We start from the raw sequence: 16,298 nt of genomic DNA, 5'->3' as shown, positions 1-16,298 counted from the left end.
GCTCCCATGACGGGCCATTTGGGCGTTTCTCGCACATACGATTGGGTTCGACGTCGGTTTTTTTTTGGCCTGGACTTGCCCGCTCTGTTCGACGCTATGTCGCCGATTGTGAGCTCCGTCAGCGTCGCAAAACGCCGTCTGCCCTCCCAGCCGGCTACCTTCAGCCGATCGACGTTCCCAACGAGCCTTTCTTTCGAGTTGGTCTCGACCTGTTGGGCCCTTTTCCATTCTCTACAGCCGGAAATAAATGGATTGCTGTTGCCACGGACTACGCAACGCGGTACGCAATCACACGAGCACTCCCGACCAGCTGCGCTACCGACGTTGCGAACTTTCTGCTGTACGACATAATATTAGTTCACAATGCTCCCCGTCAACTTCTCACCGACCGTGGCCGCACGTTCTTATCAGCTGTCGTTCATGAAATCCTGAGGTCTTGCCATACCAAGCACAAATTTACTACTTCGCACCATCCCCAGTCAAATGGCCTCACGGAGTGCCTTAACAGGACCCTAACCGATATGCTTGCCAAATACGTTGCGCCAGACCACCAGGATTGGGACATATGTGACATTCGCCTACAATTCATCTTGTCTCAACACTGCCGGCTATTCGCCCTTCTATCTACTATTTGGCCGGGACCCAACTCTACCCTTAGACACTTTACTACCTGCGGCCACTAAATATGCTGGGGAAGCCATTGCCCGCGCTGACCACGCGCACCAAGTAGCCCGTAACCGTCTACAGGCTTCACAGGCGCGCCAACAACAGCTCTACAATTCTCACCATAGGGACGTGCACTTTTTTCCGGGTTCTCTCGTGCTCCTCTGGTCACCTACTCGGCGTGTGGGACTGTCTGAAAAACTCTTGTCGCCCTACACTGGACCATTTCGTATCGTTCGCCAAGTGACAGACGTCACGTACGAGATTGTTCCAACCGATCCAACAAAGTCATCATCAGCTCCGAGGGACACCGTTTACGTGGCTCGGCTAACGCTTTATTACCCCCCTTCGACATTATCTGCGTAAATTTAGCACCGGGACAGTGCTTCTACCGCCGGGGGTTATGATACATAAGAGCCGCTAAACACGGCTGCATGAAAGAGGAGGACGAAGTGAGTTTTCGTTTGATGCTGGTCTGGTGCTATCTTGCTCGTCGAGTTCTGTGCGGTGTAAATAGATCATTAAACAAGTTACTCATAACAATATGTAATTGGATCTGTGCATAGCAATTTAAAATAATTATAAGGTGCAAGTGCTTTGTAAAACGGATAATTAAAAGTTGATTTGGGAACAAGAGAAAAGACACTGTGACATGTACAGGGCTAAACAATGGAGCTCTCTGTGCACATTTCAGGCAGCACATCCGTTTTTAATTAATCTGTGGCGGTGTTGCTGAAAAGAGCTTTGCAATAACCCAGCCTATACTATTTGTTAGCTTGGTGGAATGTATTTGAATTACACTGCGTTTGCCTTTTTCACCTCAGTGCAGTGTCTTGTAGGTATGAACCTTAACACTCGTTTTGCTTACAGGGCAAGATGGTACAGCATGGAAATGGCTGGCATTGTGTGTCACACGGGTGCCGGAATCATCACCCATGCCAGGGAGCTCGTCGAGCAGATTGGGTGGGTTTCTCCTATCACTGTTATAACAATTAACAGGCATTTAACTTTCATTTCAATTGGTCTTTTGCACAGATGAAAAGGGCATTTATGGTGATTCTGTCGCCCCGGTTTCTGGCCTCAGTGAAAAATGAACCTGTTGAGAGGGGCTACAAGGCTTATGCTGTGGAAAAGACACACTGCATTTCCATTTCCGGTGCAGCAATTGCATGCGAGACAAAAAATATCCTAATTATAATACTATTTTATAATCATTATTCGTTAACTTTCCTTACATTGCGATGTTGACGAGAACCTTTTTACATTTGCTCTTCTTATATAGTGTATGTTCAATATATCAAGGTCTGACTTCTGTTCTCCTGCACCTAACCTACAATTTTAAGTGTCAGATGTATATTTGTGCAGATATAGATTTGTGCAGATATTCAAACAAATTGAGTATTTGAAGTTGCTTTGTTTCGAGTTTAAATTATCCAAAATTTGGAAGTACATGAAATGAATGTGTATGTATAATCCCTCTGTAATCATTATTTCACTGCAGTGAATAGGTGCTATATTGTGATTAAACCTTTCTAAGGGTAATTCACACTACCGCAAAGCTTTCTTTCAAAGTTAAATGAGCATATCATAGCGTCGAGTCTTCCTTTTTTAAGTTTAAAAGCTTGTTATATCAAATCTCATGCTGTATGTATAGCAAATTTTAAAATGTAACATTTTTCATAGGTAGGTTATCACTTGTGTTGTACTGAAAGTCAAATCCTACTTCTATTCAAAGTTGCTCCCGCTTCCTATTGAACCAAGAAACATGATATTTCACAGGTTTTAATTTAAATTTTAAAGATTAGTGTGCATTTTTGTTGGGTCATAAATAAAGATGTAAATTTTTCTTAATAATATATGATATATACTATTGGAATTCAATTCGAAACTTCTTGAACCAGATCACTATTCGCTTCAGACGTCAAATTTGCTATTCGCACAAGCCTAGTCAGCTGTACGTTCATCTTCTTAGGCCCCATGAGTGTTTGTAAGCATAACACCTCGCACTACTGCAGTGTAGTGAAAAATCTGTGTAGCAAAGTTTGAACCGGACATGGTGTCAGTATTACTTCTCATGAAAAAGGCTTGCTGCACGACTTAGCATTATGCCCCGCCGCGGTGGTTTAGTGGCTAAGGTACTTGGCTGCTTACCCGCAGGTCGCGGGATCGAATCTTGGCTGCGGCGGCTGCATTTCCGATGGAGGCGGAAATGTTGTAGGCCCATGTGCTCAGATTTGGGTGCACGTTAAAGAACCCCAGGTGATCAAAATTTCCGGAGCCCTCCACTACGGCGTCTCTCATAAGCATATGGTGGTTTTGGGACGTTAAACCTCATATATCATCGACTTTGCATTATGAATAGCTCAAGCACTGTTTTCTTTCTGTCATCTTACAAAGCTCCTGAGCTGTGCTCATCCTAGACATCAGGCAGTGCTACAGAACAAACATCATGTGCTACAATGTTGAAATCATATAAAAGTTGTCACTCTTGTTGCTGGTCCCATGTTTCCCTTGTATCATGCTATAAATGACTTATTTGCAGTTTATGCTTGTGTCATATGCCCCATGTCTACTGTGTCTCATCCTCTTCAAGAATCACGTCTTTAAGAATGGATTCTCAAATCCTTCTATTGTGCTAGTGCAAAAAACCACCTATTCTCACTGTTAGTGCGGCTATTTTCTACGCATATATGCTTATCCGCCCACTTTGAAGATTTGTGACGTGCATGTATGAAGCTTGTTGATAAAAGCTGGAAAAGCGCCGAGATTGCAGTCACCACCAACGTAGGGCTCATGGTGGATGATGGACAACTTTGTACGAACAAGGTAGTGGCAATGCTTGTGATGTGATCAGCAGAGGTTACAATTTCATCTGCGACAGAAGTCGATGTCATCTGCACCCAACTTAACTCACTCCCTGGGGCGATGCATCATCTACTATATCAACTCTTCAATTGACCATTTGTGCGAATCTCTAAGCTGGCTTGCCTGCAAAATTGTTTTCCAACCAAAAGGTCTCGTTCCCAGACTGCTTTTCGCACTCATTTTGTTTTTGCCTTCCCCCACTCCCTTCTTTACGAACGACGGGTGTCTCGCCCGCCATGCGATCTGACAGTTCATTCGAGGTGGGACAACCACACAGTGATTGTTGGGGGAATAAGTTTTTTTGTCGCACTCACGTGCCGTCACTGGAATGGGAATGTTGAGCAAGAAAAGCAGTCTGGGCATGAGAGTTTTTTTTTCCCTTTTGGTTGGTTAACAACCTTTCAGGAAAGCCGCTTTGCAGGTTTCTGCAAATGGTCAATAGAACATTCTAGGCTTCATTTACGTGCAGTCGTACGGACGAAGTGGTAATAACTAAGCAAAAAAATGATGGCAGAAATGAAAGTAACTCACGCAAAGCGTGGCTTCGTTTTGTGGAATGATAATCAGTTATTTTCTCTACGTAAATATAATCGCATTGGTAATTGAAATTGAGATGCCATGATTCAGTGGTGGCTACAGTCCTTGTTCGTCCGGTGCTATTTGGTCGCTTCACATGCAGGCGTCCTCTTGAGCTTGATACCGACGGCATCTGGTGTGTGCTGCCTGCTTCCTTCCCCGAGAACTTCGTCATTCGGACCAGCAATGCTAAGAAACCGAAGCTCACCATCTCCTACCCTGGTGCTATGCTTAATATTATGGTGCAGGTAGGCCATTCCTGCTCTCATACTCACTTGGTCACTGGCGACGTGCTTGTGAGCGTGTTCTTTATGCGTTCCGGCGTATTATGCAAATGAAAATGTAAGTAATGAAAATAGACGATTAAGAGGGTTTCAGAAGCAAGCAGAAGTCCTGTCATCATTGACCTGTTTTCGTTGCTTGTAGAATAAAAGCTATTCAAAGACCACATCAAATGCTTGGCACTTCATCTTTGAGAGCTCAGAATGCATCAGTTTCGTGGCTCTTTGGTGTATGTAAAAGATGTAACAGAAACATACACGACTACTTTCTTTAATCTACAAGTCATGAAAGTTTGTGATTGGGGCTGTTACATGTTTCTGTAAAGTTTTGAAAATAATGCTAGTGAGGCAAGAGGTGACATTGATATTATTTGATGAGGTGTAAGTACTTTTAAGCACAGAAAATAGATTTAGCTTCGAGATTTGACTATTAATACCTTTCGTAGTATACTATATAATATTTGACTGATGAAGTTTTGGTGGTGTTCTCTCATTACTGCATTGTGCTGTTTCAGGAGCACAACACGAATGACCAGTATCACGAACTCGTTAATGCTGAGACGCTGGAGTACGTTCAACGGTCAGAGAACTCAATCTTTTTCGAAGTGGACGGTCCCTACCTGGCCATGATCCTTCCGGCTTCGAAGGAAGAGGGCAAAAAGCTGAAAAAGAGGTGAGGCATTCTTTTGTAACCCAATGTTTTATTTACTCTTTAATTCGAAATTGCCTCCCCCCCCCCCCCCCCAAATTTCTAATAAAGCCATTTGTCATAAACTGTAGCTATTGAGAAAATGTTGAGTATTATGCGTTATGCAATATAAGTATTTACACAAACTGTATTTGCGTTATTATTCCTGAGTGTAATTGAAGATATGTAGTTACTTTAAGGTGTTGCACATGCTTGGTGGCTTTTTTAGGTATGCAGTATTCAACTTTGATGGTTCCTTGGCTGAATTGAAAGGATTCGAGGTGAAGCGACGTGGTGAGCTGCAACTGATCAAGATCTTCCAGTCTTCAGTGTTCGAAGCTTTCCTCAAGGGCAATACCCTGGAGGAATGCTATGCGGCGGTCGCCAAAGTGGCCGACTACTGGCTTGATGTGCTATACAGCAAGGTAAGAGGATTTGCCTGAAGACCTTTTGGAAAATGGGTAGGATGGGTAGGAAAGTGGGTAGGCTACTCATGTACACGTTTGCAAATTCAGAATACTATTAGCAAACAGCACGGAGATTACGAGATCGATACAAGTACTTTCTCCGCTAGAATCGTTCAAGTGAAATCTTCGGGGCAGAAGGTGTAGAAAATTGTGTGTAGTGCGAACTGAAAGACGAAGAGGATGGGTAGTAGACTGGTGGCTTGACTGATTTGGTTTGTTCTTGGTACGCCATGTTGAGAAGGCTTAGCGCTCCATGCCAATAAATCCGACAGAAGTGTTTTTTCCACACGATTTGTTTCTTGGCTGACATCATCCACTTTCTGCAGCAGCTTATGATAGTGTTCATGGTAGTGATATGATAGTGTTGATGGTGATTTCTAACCGAATTCAGCCTAATTGTCTCGGGTAGAGGCCTCCTGTACCAGGCACTGATTGGCAGTGAAGTGTAGAGCGGCAGTAGAGTTCTGGATGCGGACCAAAGTTAAGTAAACGATTGCCAGAAGTTGTCAGTTAAGGGTGCCTAGCAATGAAATTTTGAACTGAAGACTGCAAGTGGAAAAAGAAAGCGAAATGAAAGTCCTTGAGGGCATATCTGAGAGTCATGTGAAAGACAGGAAATGGCATATCAAAAGTTAGGCGACAGAATTCAGTTGACAGAAGTTGAACATGATGTCATGGTGGAGAGGAAGGTGCAAAATAAATGAAACCTTGTCCTCATTGAATCTCCTTTGAATGTTTTAATTGTCTACAATTCTTTCCTTTTGTCATTTAGCATTATTGGAAAGACTAGACAAATAACTATTCAGGTTTACTGCCCCCCCCCCCCCTCTTTTTGCCCTTGTTGATATTTTTCACACCGCAGGCAGGGAACATGCCAGATGAGGAGCTCTTCGAACTCATCTCCGAGAATCGGAGCATGTCTCGGAAACTGGAAGACTATGGACTTCAGAAATCCACCTCCATTTCCACGGCCAAAAGGCTTGCCGAGGTAAGAGCATTGAGAGATAGCAGTGCTTGTGGTGATGCACCTCAAAACCCAAGGCTTGCTTGTTGAACGTGAACCGCATGTTGTTGTCATGTGCGCATTATTGGAGGGCTCTTTGCTGATGCTTCACTTGCAAGCTTGTTAAACAAGTAAATTGCTCAGTGATGGTTTTCTCTGCAAAGCATGGAACTCCTGCATGGCATGAAAAAATAGAAATTTAGAAGACAAGGCCGTGCAACCATTCTTTTGTGGGACTTGTGCTTCAAGCCACTAATAAAAAGATGCACTTTTGGGGGGAGGGGGAGGGGGCTTGTTTTTTTGTGATATGCAACCAAATGAAAGCAACAGATTAACAATTAGACTTGCCTAATTGTCTATTGGATTAAATTTGTTATGCACTGCTAAAGCTACTCTTTGAAATGTTGCTGACCATGGCATGCAACCTCCATTTTTCTTCCTGGAATATACAGCTAAGCAATATGTAGGAAGAGACCAATATCTTGGTTTTGGCTACTTGGCTCATTGTCAGACTTATTAGGAAGTGACAGTGCAAAGAAACGGAGGAGGTGATACTGTGTTTTATTGCCTGGTGCATGCTTCATTGCTTGGTACAAAAGAAAATGCTGGGAGACCTACGCCACATGCAGACACTAGTCGAAATTAAGGGTGAAGCTCTGGCAGTGAAGCTGACCTCCTGCAAGCATGTTGCTAACATGACAGCTTCACTTCTTATAAGTTGAAAGTCGGATCATTAAATATTTGATATTTGATCATTACATAAATTACATATAATGACCCAATTTAAAGAATTATTTTATTTGATTCTTCCTGGACAGAGCCTCAAAACTTCTAGTGAGTCAAAAAAGCTTGCAGAGGTTTGCAGGGACGGACTTGTTCCAACTAATTGTTTCATTGTTCTTTTCTTCCATGTGGCAGTTTCTTGGTGATCAGATGGTCAAAGATGCTGGACTAAGCTGTAGATACGTCATTTCCAGGAAACCCGAAGGAGCTCCTGTTACAGAAAGGTGATGATGGAATGTGCTGTAATGCTCTACAGTGTAACAGTGCATTGTCTGCAGAAAGCTGCTTTTTCTGAACTCACCGCCAATTGAATATTGTGGGAATGACACTTTCATCATGATGTGATCAACACTGGTCAAACTTTTTGTATTTTGTGCCAAAGTTTTCACTGGGGAGTTTTCTTCATCAGGGCGATAGCTGCTTTCGTCAGGGTGATAGCTGCTCAAAAGAGCCCCTTCATTGGATTTGAGCACTGCAAACAAGCGCAGTTTGTGGATCAGGCCTTGGATATTGCATTTTGCAACTTGTGAAACAGCTTCGTAGTGTGGAAATTGCCGAGATTTTAAATGGAAAACTGTGCACCCTTTATGTCAGGAACTTGCTCTTCCAGTAAAGGTTGAAGTCACTCGCTTACTCATTGCCTGAGATGTTGACAAGAGCATGTTAGAAAAAAAAAAGAAAGCAAAATAAGCCTATGAAATGTTGCATTGGTATGACATACTCCTCTGACTTCATCAGCAGCCTATCTGCACATTGATTTTGTAACAGAAGTTGAATTTCGTTTCTGGTTTGGTTCAGTGTCAGGCTTAGATTCAGCATCTCTCTTTTACATGTGTTAAACGGAGATATATATATATGGCTGCCAGATAATGGAACTATCTCTGCATTGGCAGTTTAGTCCTTCGAAGAGAAATGATACTACCGCTCCAAATGAAGTTTAGTTTTTCCAGCATTTCTGCCAATGATGTTCAATTTGTTCTGTGCAAAAATAGTTAGTGCTGCGTTTCGGAGTCTTATTATACAAGCCCAATGAAAAATCTAACGTGTGCATTTTCTGTGCCACATGAGTGCACTGTGCAACACCGTGCAATGTGCTGCATCATGCAACGTGCAACGCTATGCAACACACACAACAGGTTCTTGATGTTAGGATAAATGTATGCGTCTTTGTGTTGCCATTTAGCATTAAAATGTCAAGGTTTGTTTTATGCACAAAAATGGGCCTGTTTGAACGAAGGCTATTGTAAGAACTTTTGGAACAGTCTGCGTGCATTGGCGCAGTGATTTTGGCAAACTTTAGGACTAATTATTTTTTTTATAAGCTTATGCATCACATTCACTTTATATTAAACGATATGTCATATACTGTTGTAATGCCTTACTGTCAGTTCAGATTCACTGATTGATGATAATTGTTGACAATCTAATTGGCTTTGATAAGTGAAACAGGAGCTTACCTATCTCAGTATTGAAGGATATTCTTTGAGTGTACAGCTAGTTTTGAAGTTCTCACCTTTAAATATGATATATTGCATTACGGTGGAACAAACGAACCACTAAATTTTTCAGGGCTATTCCACTGGCTATTTTTCAAGCTGAGGAAAGTGTGAAAAGGCACTACCTGAGGCGATGGCTGAAGACTGCATCCGTTGATAATATCGACATTCGATCTGTGCGTATGATTTTACTGCCTTGCTTGTTCTCATCTCTGACAAAGTGCACTATGTTAAGGAGGAAGCACTGGCTTTTAATGTCGTTTTTGCGCATGTGTAATATTGGAAGACAGCAAAAGTAAATCTCATCTATGAACAAAAGATTGATTACTCTTTTCTACGGTTCTTCCCATATTTTTCTTTTAACATAGCTGACCTTTGTCATGAACAATGAATAAGCTAAACCGTCTAGCTTATCAACATGCAATATTTAAGTTGTGCACAAGTGTTTGAATTACTTTGAGGGGGTGCTGTAAAAAACCACTTCAGGTTAGTTTTATCAGTAACGGTTAGTGACTCTCTTTTTTCGTTGTCTTTTGAAAATTTGCAAGATTCTTGACTGGGGATACTACATTGAGAGATTGGGCAGTGCCATTCAGAAGATCATCACCATTCCTGCCGCTCTTCAACAGGTGAGCGTTTGGTCAGCTTGTTTGACTACATTGTCATGCATAGACTTGAAAATATTTGTTTAACTTGAAGATGAGCAGATGTGTTTCAGAATTACGTCCATAAAAAGTATTAAGAATTTCAGATCTTGTTGGTCGACATGGAAAGTTGCAGCCTTGCTATGCAATGCAACATATACGTCAATTAAATTTATGTTTAAGAATGGAAGCTTGACGAGTTCATCTTGGTTGAACAGCGCACACGAGATGACGACGAAGTAAAAGAACACAGACAGGCGCTGACTCACAACTGTCTGTGTTCTTTTACTTCTTCATCTCGTGTGTGCTGTTCAACCAAGATGAATTTACGTTATTTGTTATTAGGCGTAAATAGATCATAAACTTAAATGTTTGTGTTAATACAAGAATGCGTAAAACTATCACCAGGAATATGTCTCGTGATTGGTGATATTTTAAAGTTTGTTATATTTGCTGTTGTCAGAAAGTCTGCCTATTTATTATTAAATCAATGATGACTGTGTCATCTATAGTAAGCTACTTTCCATGTAACGAGCTTTCTACTCAGCATGGTCTTGTTAAAAGGAAAGTTGGAAATTGTGATACATCCATTTCAGGTGCAAAAGCCAGAGCATGTACCTGACTCTGCACAGCTGTCATGACAAAATTATGGGCAAAAATCACGTTGAATTTCTCCTTGAGATTGTTCTAAGGCTCTCCGACGCTTCTTGTTCATATTTGCTGCTACTTGCACCGATAGTCGACAGGTCTGTTATGTTGTGTGATGTTCAGGTACCAAATCCTGTGCCCCGTGTTGCTCACCCACCCTGGCTGCACAAGCGGCTTCTCGAAAAGAATGACGTGCTCAAACAGAAGAGGATCAGCGAACTCTTCACTGCGGCACCCAAGCAACAACCAGAACCGGTAGGCAGGCATGATCTCTCTTTGAGCTAGTAGACTGTGACTCATACTTTCTTCTGGACAAAGAAAACATACCCTAAATTGTTGCCAATTGCGACTCGGCCTTGTATTGTGCGCTCTCTGTTCCCTTATAGTCCAACGCAGTGCACTTTAGTGGTTGAGGTGCTGGACTGCTGACCCAAAGGTCGCAGGATCGAAACTCGGCCGTAGCGGCCACATTTTTGATGGAAGCAGAAATGCTCGAGGGCTGCGCACTTGGATTTAGGTGCATAGTAAAGAACCCCAGGTCACCAAAATTTCCAGATCCCTAGGGCATACCTTAAGGTTAGACTGACGGTTTATGGACGTAAAACTCCAACAATTAGTATTGCTTAACGCTACTGGGATGTTAAACCCCAACAATTATTAGGAATTATTATTGTTTGCTTCTGCCTAACACTGATTTCCTGAAGCAGGTAGGCAAGCGCATATTGGTTAGTTATGCACATATATTGCAAGCAGCCACGTGAGTCAAGTTGTCACGAGTGTATAGCTTCAGAGGCCTTGAAGTTGGTTCGCGTCAAGCGTTCTAGACTTGTTCAAACAGAGTGGATGTGGGCATGGTCTTATCTAAATGTAAAGTGTTTCAAAAATGACCTGTAGCATTGCTCAGAGTCACAGCTAGGCTAAGGACTCTTTTCATAAGGATTGCAAAAAAAAAAAAAAACCATGTCACAGCAAAAGGACTATAGCTTTTTTTCCCTCGGTGCCTTAAATGATAAGGGTATCATTTTTCGGGAGAAAGTACAATATTAAATTGTCTGATGTGCCCAACTTTCTCTGTTTTCATGCACTATATGCTGAGGTGTAGTTGTAGCAGTAACTAGTTTCACTTCATAGTAACCGAGTTTGCATTGTGATTTCGGTAGTTCTGTGCTACTGATGCGTAGAAGTCATGATAAATCTACTCATGATTGTATGGCTGCAGAGTAAGACATCTACATCAATGCTTAGTAATTGCCTTTATCTTCCAAGCTACATCGTGTGTGTTCTCATGTTGTGCTCGCACAACAGTGCTAACACCACGTACCTTATTAAACTTCTGCTGCTTCATGATTTCTTTCACTTGGTGCAGCTGCTTTAAAGTACATTTAACATTTATTTAACAAAAATTTTTTAACAAAAAAGTTACTAGATCACTGTAAGCGAGCTCGGTGTTGCAATTTATAGCAAGTAACTGTGCTACTTTAAAACTATTTAAAAACTTTTGTGATGTGCAAACTGCCTCAAACCTGCCATGCACTTTATTATTTAGTTCAGAGACTTATGATATTTCTATGGAAATCACTCACGATATGTTGAAGCAGCCCAGTGATACTTTTTGAGCAAGGTCGGAAAACGCTTCGAAACGGCGGGTGAAATACCTGAGAACATGTGAGCCTAACGTTGCAGGAATTTGCAGTAATTGATTTTCCAAGTCGGTTAAGAAATCACTGACTTCTCTCTCGACAAGTTATTCCATAAACCTCAAGTCCAGAGCCATTGACTGATTCGAGCACCGTCAGCTGCACAGTTGCTGCTGCCGCCATCCAGTTTCACCACATGCCCGCACTCGTGCGCTCACATTGAAAGTAAGTTATTTCCAATGTGAACACATGGGCATAGCTTCTTGCCTTCTTATTATACTCACACCGCTTTGTGTGGCCCTCAATGTTCTCTCGCTCCTACGTAAGGAGAGGGGAGGCACTTACAGCGTACAATAAATCTGTGATTCTTCTTGTTGTTTTCAGATTCTAAATATTTCCAGGAGTCGATTTGTGAGGCAATAAACTCCTTTAGTGAAGCCATTTCATAATTACTTGGTGAAATGTTGCAGGGCCCCTTTAAAACATCATTTGGCATCTTTTGCAGGTGTAGGTTGATATTTGAGTGCCCAATGCATTTCAGATGAACTCATCCGTTGAAATCGGTTCTCATTTGTGTTTGCCCTGTTGTGTTTGTGTTTGTACTGCAATCCCACATTCTTTCTTGTGCGCTTCTTAGAATGCTTAAAGGGGCCCTGCAACACGTTTTCAAGTAGCCATGAAATGGATTCACTAAAGGAGCTTATTTCCTGACGAATGCACTGCCGCAAAAATTTTTAGAATCTCTCCAGCACAAATGGAGTTACAAAAATTTGTCGCACACTGCTCTTCTCTAGTCCCGACAAAAGCGCTGGAAGCTGTACAGAGAGGGATGGCACGGGAGAAGAAAATACATCACACGCTTCTTGTTACCTTGGGCACTTTTTTTTTTCATTCAAATATGCAGCTTTTCAGTGTGGTCGCGCAAGCACACGTGGACAAGTCGCGGCCTCCCACAGCGACTTCTGTACCGACTGAGCACGTTATGCTTGAATCAGGCAATGGCTGATAAAACGAGTGATAAAACGAGAAAGCACTATCTAACTGACTTCGAGAATTTGTTGTGAATTCTAGGCCATGTGCTGCTCTGTAACAGTTGGCTCGCATGTTTTCGGGAGCCTCTACTACCGATCGGCATCGTTTTCTGGCCATGCTCGAAAAGTGTTACAGGGCCCCTTGAATAAATGAGTTAAAGTTTGTCATGCATGGCCTACTTTGCTTCAGGCCACTGCTGAGGATTCAGCTGGGACGGCCGACATCGAGGACCTTGGGCAGCCTGGCAGCAGCTCGGAAGCGAGGCCAGTGGTAGCAACCGTGACTCACAGGAAGAGAGGGCGATCACATGAAAACAGCAAGGAAGAGAGCTTGAAGAAATCATGGCGGGAAACACTGGGACCACCACCGCCACTTGGACAGACCAGAGTAAGTGGCCTTGAACTTCATTCAAGATGTGGCGTACACTCTAGGCAAGACCTAGAGTGCACTCTCTGTAGTGGCTTAGTGGCTAAGGCCGCCATCTCCAACACACGACGCATTAGCCTCATGCATTTGTTAGTGGTCTGTGTTTGTCCCCTATCTTTTTTTTTTTTTCAATTTTATTAAGTATGTTCATGAGCTATGCAGATGGACTGGTCTTAAGCATGTTTTCGTGAGGCACCCCGTGCAGTCACCCCTTTTGAAACCTAACCATGGATTAAAAAATGTAGACTTCAAAATAGTAGGCTGGTGCAAATATTCGAATGCTTGAAATATTCGAACGAGTAATCCTGTATTCGAATCTGCTTCAATTCAAATTCAAATTGTTGAAAATTTTTAAGTATTCAAAATCATTGAATAGGTGTTACTAGTACACATGTAACTCTCTGTAGAGGCGGTCTCACTGCATTTGAGGGGTGTGAAGCCGTGAAAGTACCTTTCAAAATGTATTTAATAATTTGCTTGTAACCTTCTGTAAAGATGGTTTCACTGCTGTGAAAGAGTGCTAAGTCGTGAAAACACGTATCCTGGAGAAATCCGCTCTGCCACCAAGCCTCACTTCAAGGTTAAATGAACGTATTGTCTTCATACTGTTCATAATTTTTTAAAATTTTAAAACTATTCAAAGTCCTTTCACTACCTTTGAACAACACCAACAAAAAAAGCATTCGTACAAGCCTTGTCTTAATTAAAAAAAATAATCTTGGGTAGGTTAGTTGGGCCATGACAGATATACCGATTTTTCTTTATAATATGCAATATTGACTATTTGAATTCTATTCGAAATTATTCAACCAAAATCACTATTGGCTTCGAACCTAAAATTCACTATTCGCACAAGCCTACAGAATTAAGCATGCAGATTTTGAGTTATTTTGGAGGTCAGTATCAATTTGTTTGTTCAATCCTAGTGCCAAATCTCCTTCGGAAATAACACATAGAGCTATGGTGAAGGCTCACTTTTAAATGGCAACATTAGTTGGAACTTTGTTCAGGTTGCTTCCCCCCGCCACCCACCAACCCTGCACTGCAATCGATGGTAGCAAGCAGTGTGAAAGAACAACACACAGGAAGAAATGACGAGAACAAGCGTTCATTTCTTCCTGTGTGTCCGTCTTGTTTTTTCGCACTTCTTGCTACCATGCATCCATACCAATCGGCCGAGCTTCCTGTTCCTCGCGGAATACGAAATTTCAGGTCTGTGGCCCGCTGACTGAAATAAGCTTGAAACCCTTGGGGTCTCAAGCTTACCTTAGTACTGCTAAGTGTGAGAGCACGGGTTTCATTTTTGGCCATGGTGGTTGCACTTCGATAAGATCAAAATGCAAAAACACCTGTGTGCTGAGATTTAGATGCATGTAAAGAGTCCGGGAGGGTCAGAATTAATCGTTCAGAGCTTCCTATACTGTGCGCCTCATGATCACGGTTTTGGCATCGCAAAACCCCAGAGCCTAATTGAGGTGTCTGGTTGCTGATGGTCGTTATATCAAGGCTGTCTATACAACTGGTGAAATCCATCCACTTTTTTTGCAGGCAGAGATGATTGAGTGGCTGCAGTTTCACAAGAAAAAGTGGGCACACCAGAAGCGACAGCGGCAAGATCGTACAAAGCGGGTGAACCGTGGTGCCAACAGCCTATCGAGCGCCACAGACAAGACCGCGGCAGCTCCCACCAAAGGGGCTGCCATTCGGGCTGGCGTAACGGGCACCCTGGGGAGCTTCCTGCGCAGGGCGCAGCGCAATCTCCTAGATTTGCCCTGGCAAATCATTCAGGTTTGTTACTTTTGAAGGTGCTACTGCTGTGGTATGAAAGCTAGCAGTGTTACATTTATGTATTTGTATTCATTATTGGTTTGTTTTTCAGTTGAGTAATTAGGCCGCGCTTTAATTCTGTAGAGAATATTAGACAGTCTACAGCATAAAATACGGCATGTAGTCCGAGTCATCCGAGTGATGCAATGCGCCCTATAGCACATTTTACATGATGGGACAGCCCTTGTGTTAATAAGTGAAAACTAAGAAAAATTCACTGAATTGCTGTGTTTTGTAGTTTTTCATCTTCAAACGCGTGAAAAACTCAATGTAGCTTACATAAGGTGTGCAAGAAACCATGGCTACGTCTTCCTGTGAGCAGGCAACATGCCTGAAGAGTCTTTCTGTCTTCTTTGCCGCTATCTTGTGTGGACAGCAATGCAGCCTTCATTGACTGCCAGTCTAAAGAGAGAAAGAACATGAGACTAACATCGGAGAGGTTAAACCAGGTTATTTGTTCAGTTGGCCACTCTTCACAAAGAGATGGAGCTGAGGGCAGAAACGAGAAGAGAAGCAAATCGTCTGCATTCTATAGTTTTTCATTCCATGCTGAAGCTTGTCAAAGTTCTATAGTTCTTCATTCAGTGCTAATGCTTGTCAAAAGCTAGTGCGCTAGCACATTTAGAGCAGTCAGGGTTGGTCGACAGCGGAGACTAGGGTCCAAGAACACTGGTTACTGTACGTGCGACAGTTGTAAATTCTGTGAGGTGTGGCACTGAGTGCTTTCTGTTGTGCACTCAAATGACAACAGTGGTGCAGGAGAGTGTCATTATGTAGTGCTACACATACATGTACTCGTGTAAAGCAATTGCGTGAGCTGACCTGTTGCGCTAGCATGCTGGTTATAGCATTGCACTGCTATGCATGAGGACGGGGGCCCGATTCAGGACCGCAGTGACTGTATTTTAATGGGTCAGCTCAAAATGCCAAAGCACCCGTGTACTCAGGCTTAGGTGCACATTAGTGAACTCAGTGTGGCCAAAATTATTTTCTAGTGCGCAATCATGGCTTGCGTCGTATACTAACCGTATTAGGGTTTTGGCATGTTGCATTTGATAATTTATTGACATACAGTAAAAACCCATTAATTCGGGCATCACAAAACCGGAGAGAATGTCTCAATCAACTGAGGGTACGAATTATCGCGAGTATGAACAAAACACTTGAAAAATGTCTCCTACACCATCAGATTTTTATTTCTTGAAGAAGTCTGTGATCGCGGTTTGCTTCACAGACGCAATGTGCGATGAAGTCACAGTATT

At 42.5% G+C, this 16,298-nt stretch overlaps 1 protein-coding gene across 1 annotated transcript in view; it reads left to right on the top strand.

Annotated features, from left to right (window-relative positions):
• Positions 1 to 16,298, top strand: part of PolE1 (DNA polymerase epsilon catalytic subunit 1) — a 79,425-nt gene that overhangs the window by 22,685 nt on the left and 40,442 nt on the right. The window contains exons 19-29 of the mRNA XM_075893389.1: positions 1,534 to 1,626; positions 4,208 to 4,352; positions 4,901 to 5,058; positions 5,303 to 5,498; positions 6,403 to 6,528; positions 7,462 to 7,550; positions 8,896 to 8,998; positions 9,371 to 9,451; positions 10,238 to 10,369; positions 12,973 to 13,170; positions 14,758 to 14,997. Coding sequence (XP_075749504.1) covers positions 1,534 to 1,626; positions 4,208 to 4,352; positions 4,901 to 5,058; positions 5,303 to 5,498; positions 6,403 to 6,528; positions 7,462 to 7,550; positions 8,896 to 8,998; positions 9,371 to 9,451; positions 10,238 to 10,369; positions 12,973 to 13,170; positions 14,758 to 14,997 — 1,561 coding nt within the window. The remainder of the gene's footprint in view (positions 1 to 1,533; positions 1,627 to 4,207; positions 4,353 to 4,900; positions 5,059 to 5,302; positions 5,499 to 6,402; positions 6,529 to 7,461; positions 7,551 to 8,895; positions 8,999 to 9,370; positions 9,452 to 10,237; positions 10,370 to 12,972; positions 13,171 to 14,757; positions 14,998 to 16,298) is intronic.

Source organism: Rhipicephalus microplus, chromosome 4, assembly GCF_043290135.1.
Source record: "Rhipicephalus microplus isolate Deutch F79 chromosome 4, USDA_Rmic, whole genome shotgun sequence".
Classification (NCBI taxonomy): domain Eukaryota; kingdom Metazoa; phylum Arthropoda; class Arachnida; order Ixodida; family Ixodidae; genus Rhipicephalus; species Rhipicephalus microplus.
Note: the sequence above shows the minus strand (reverse complement) of the source record. Positions and strands in the feature narration are given on the sequence as shown.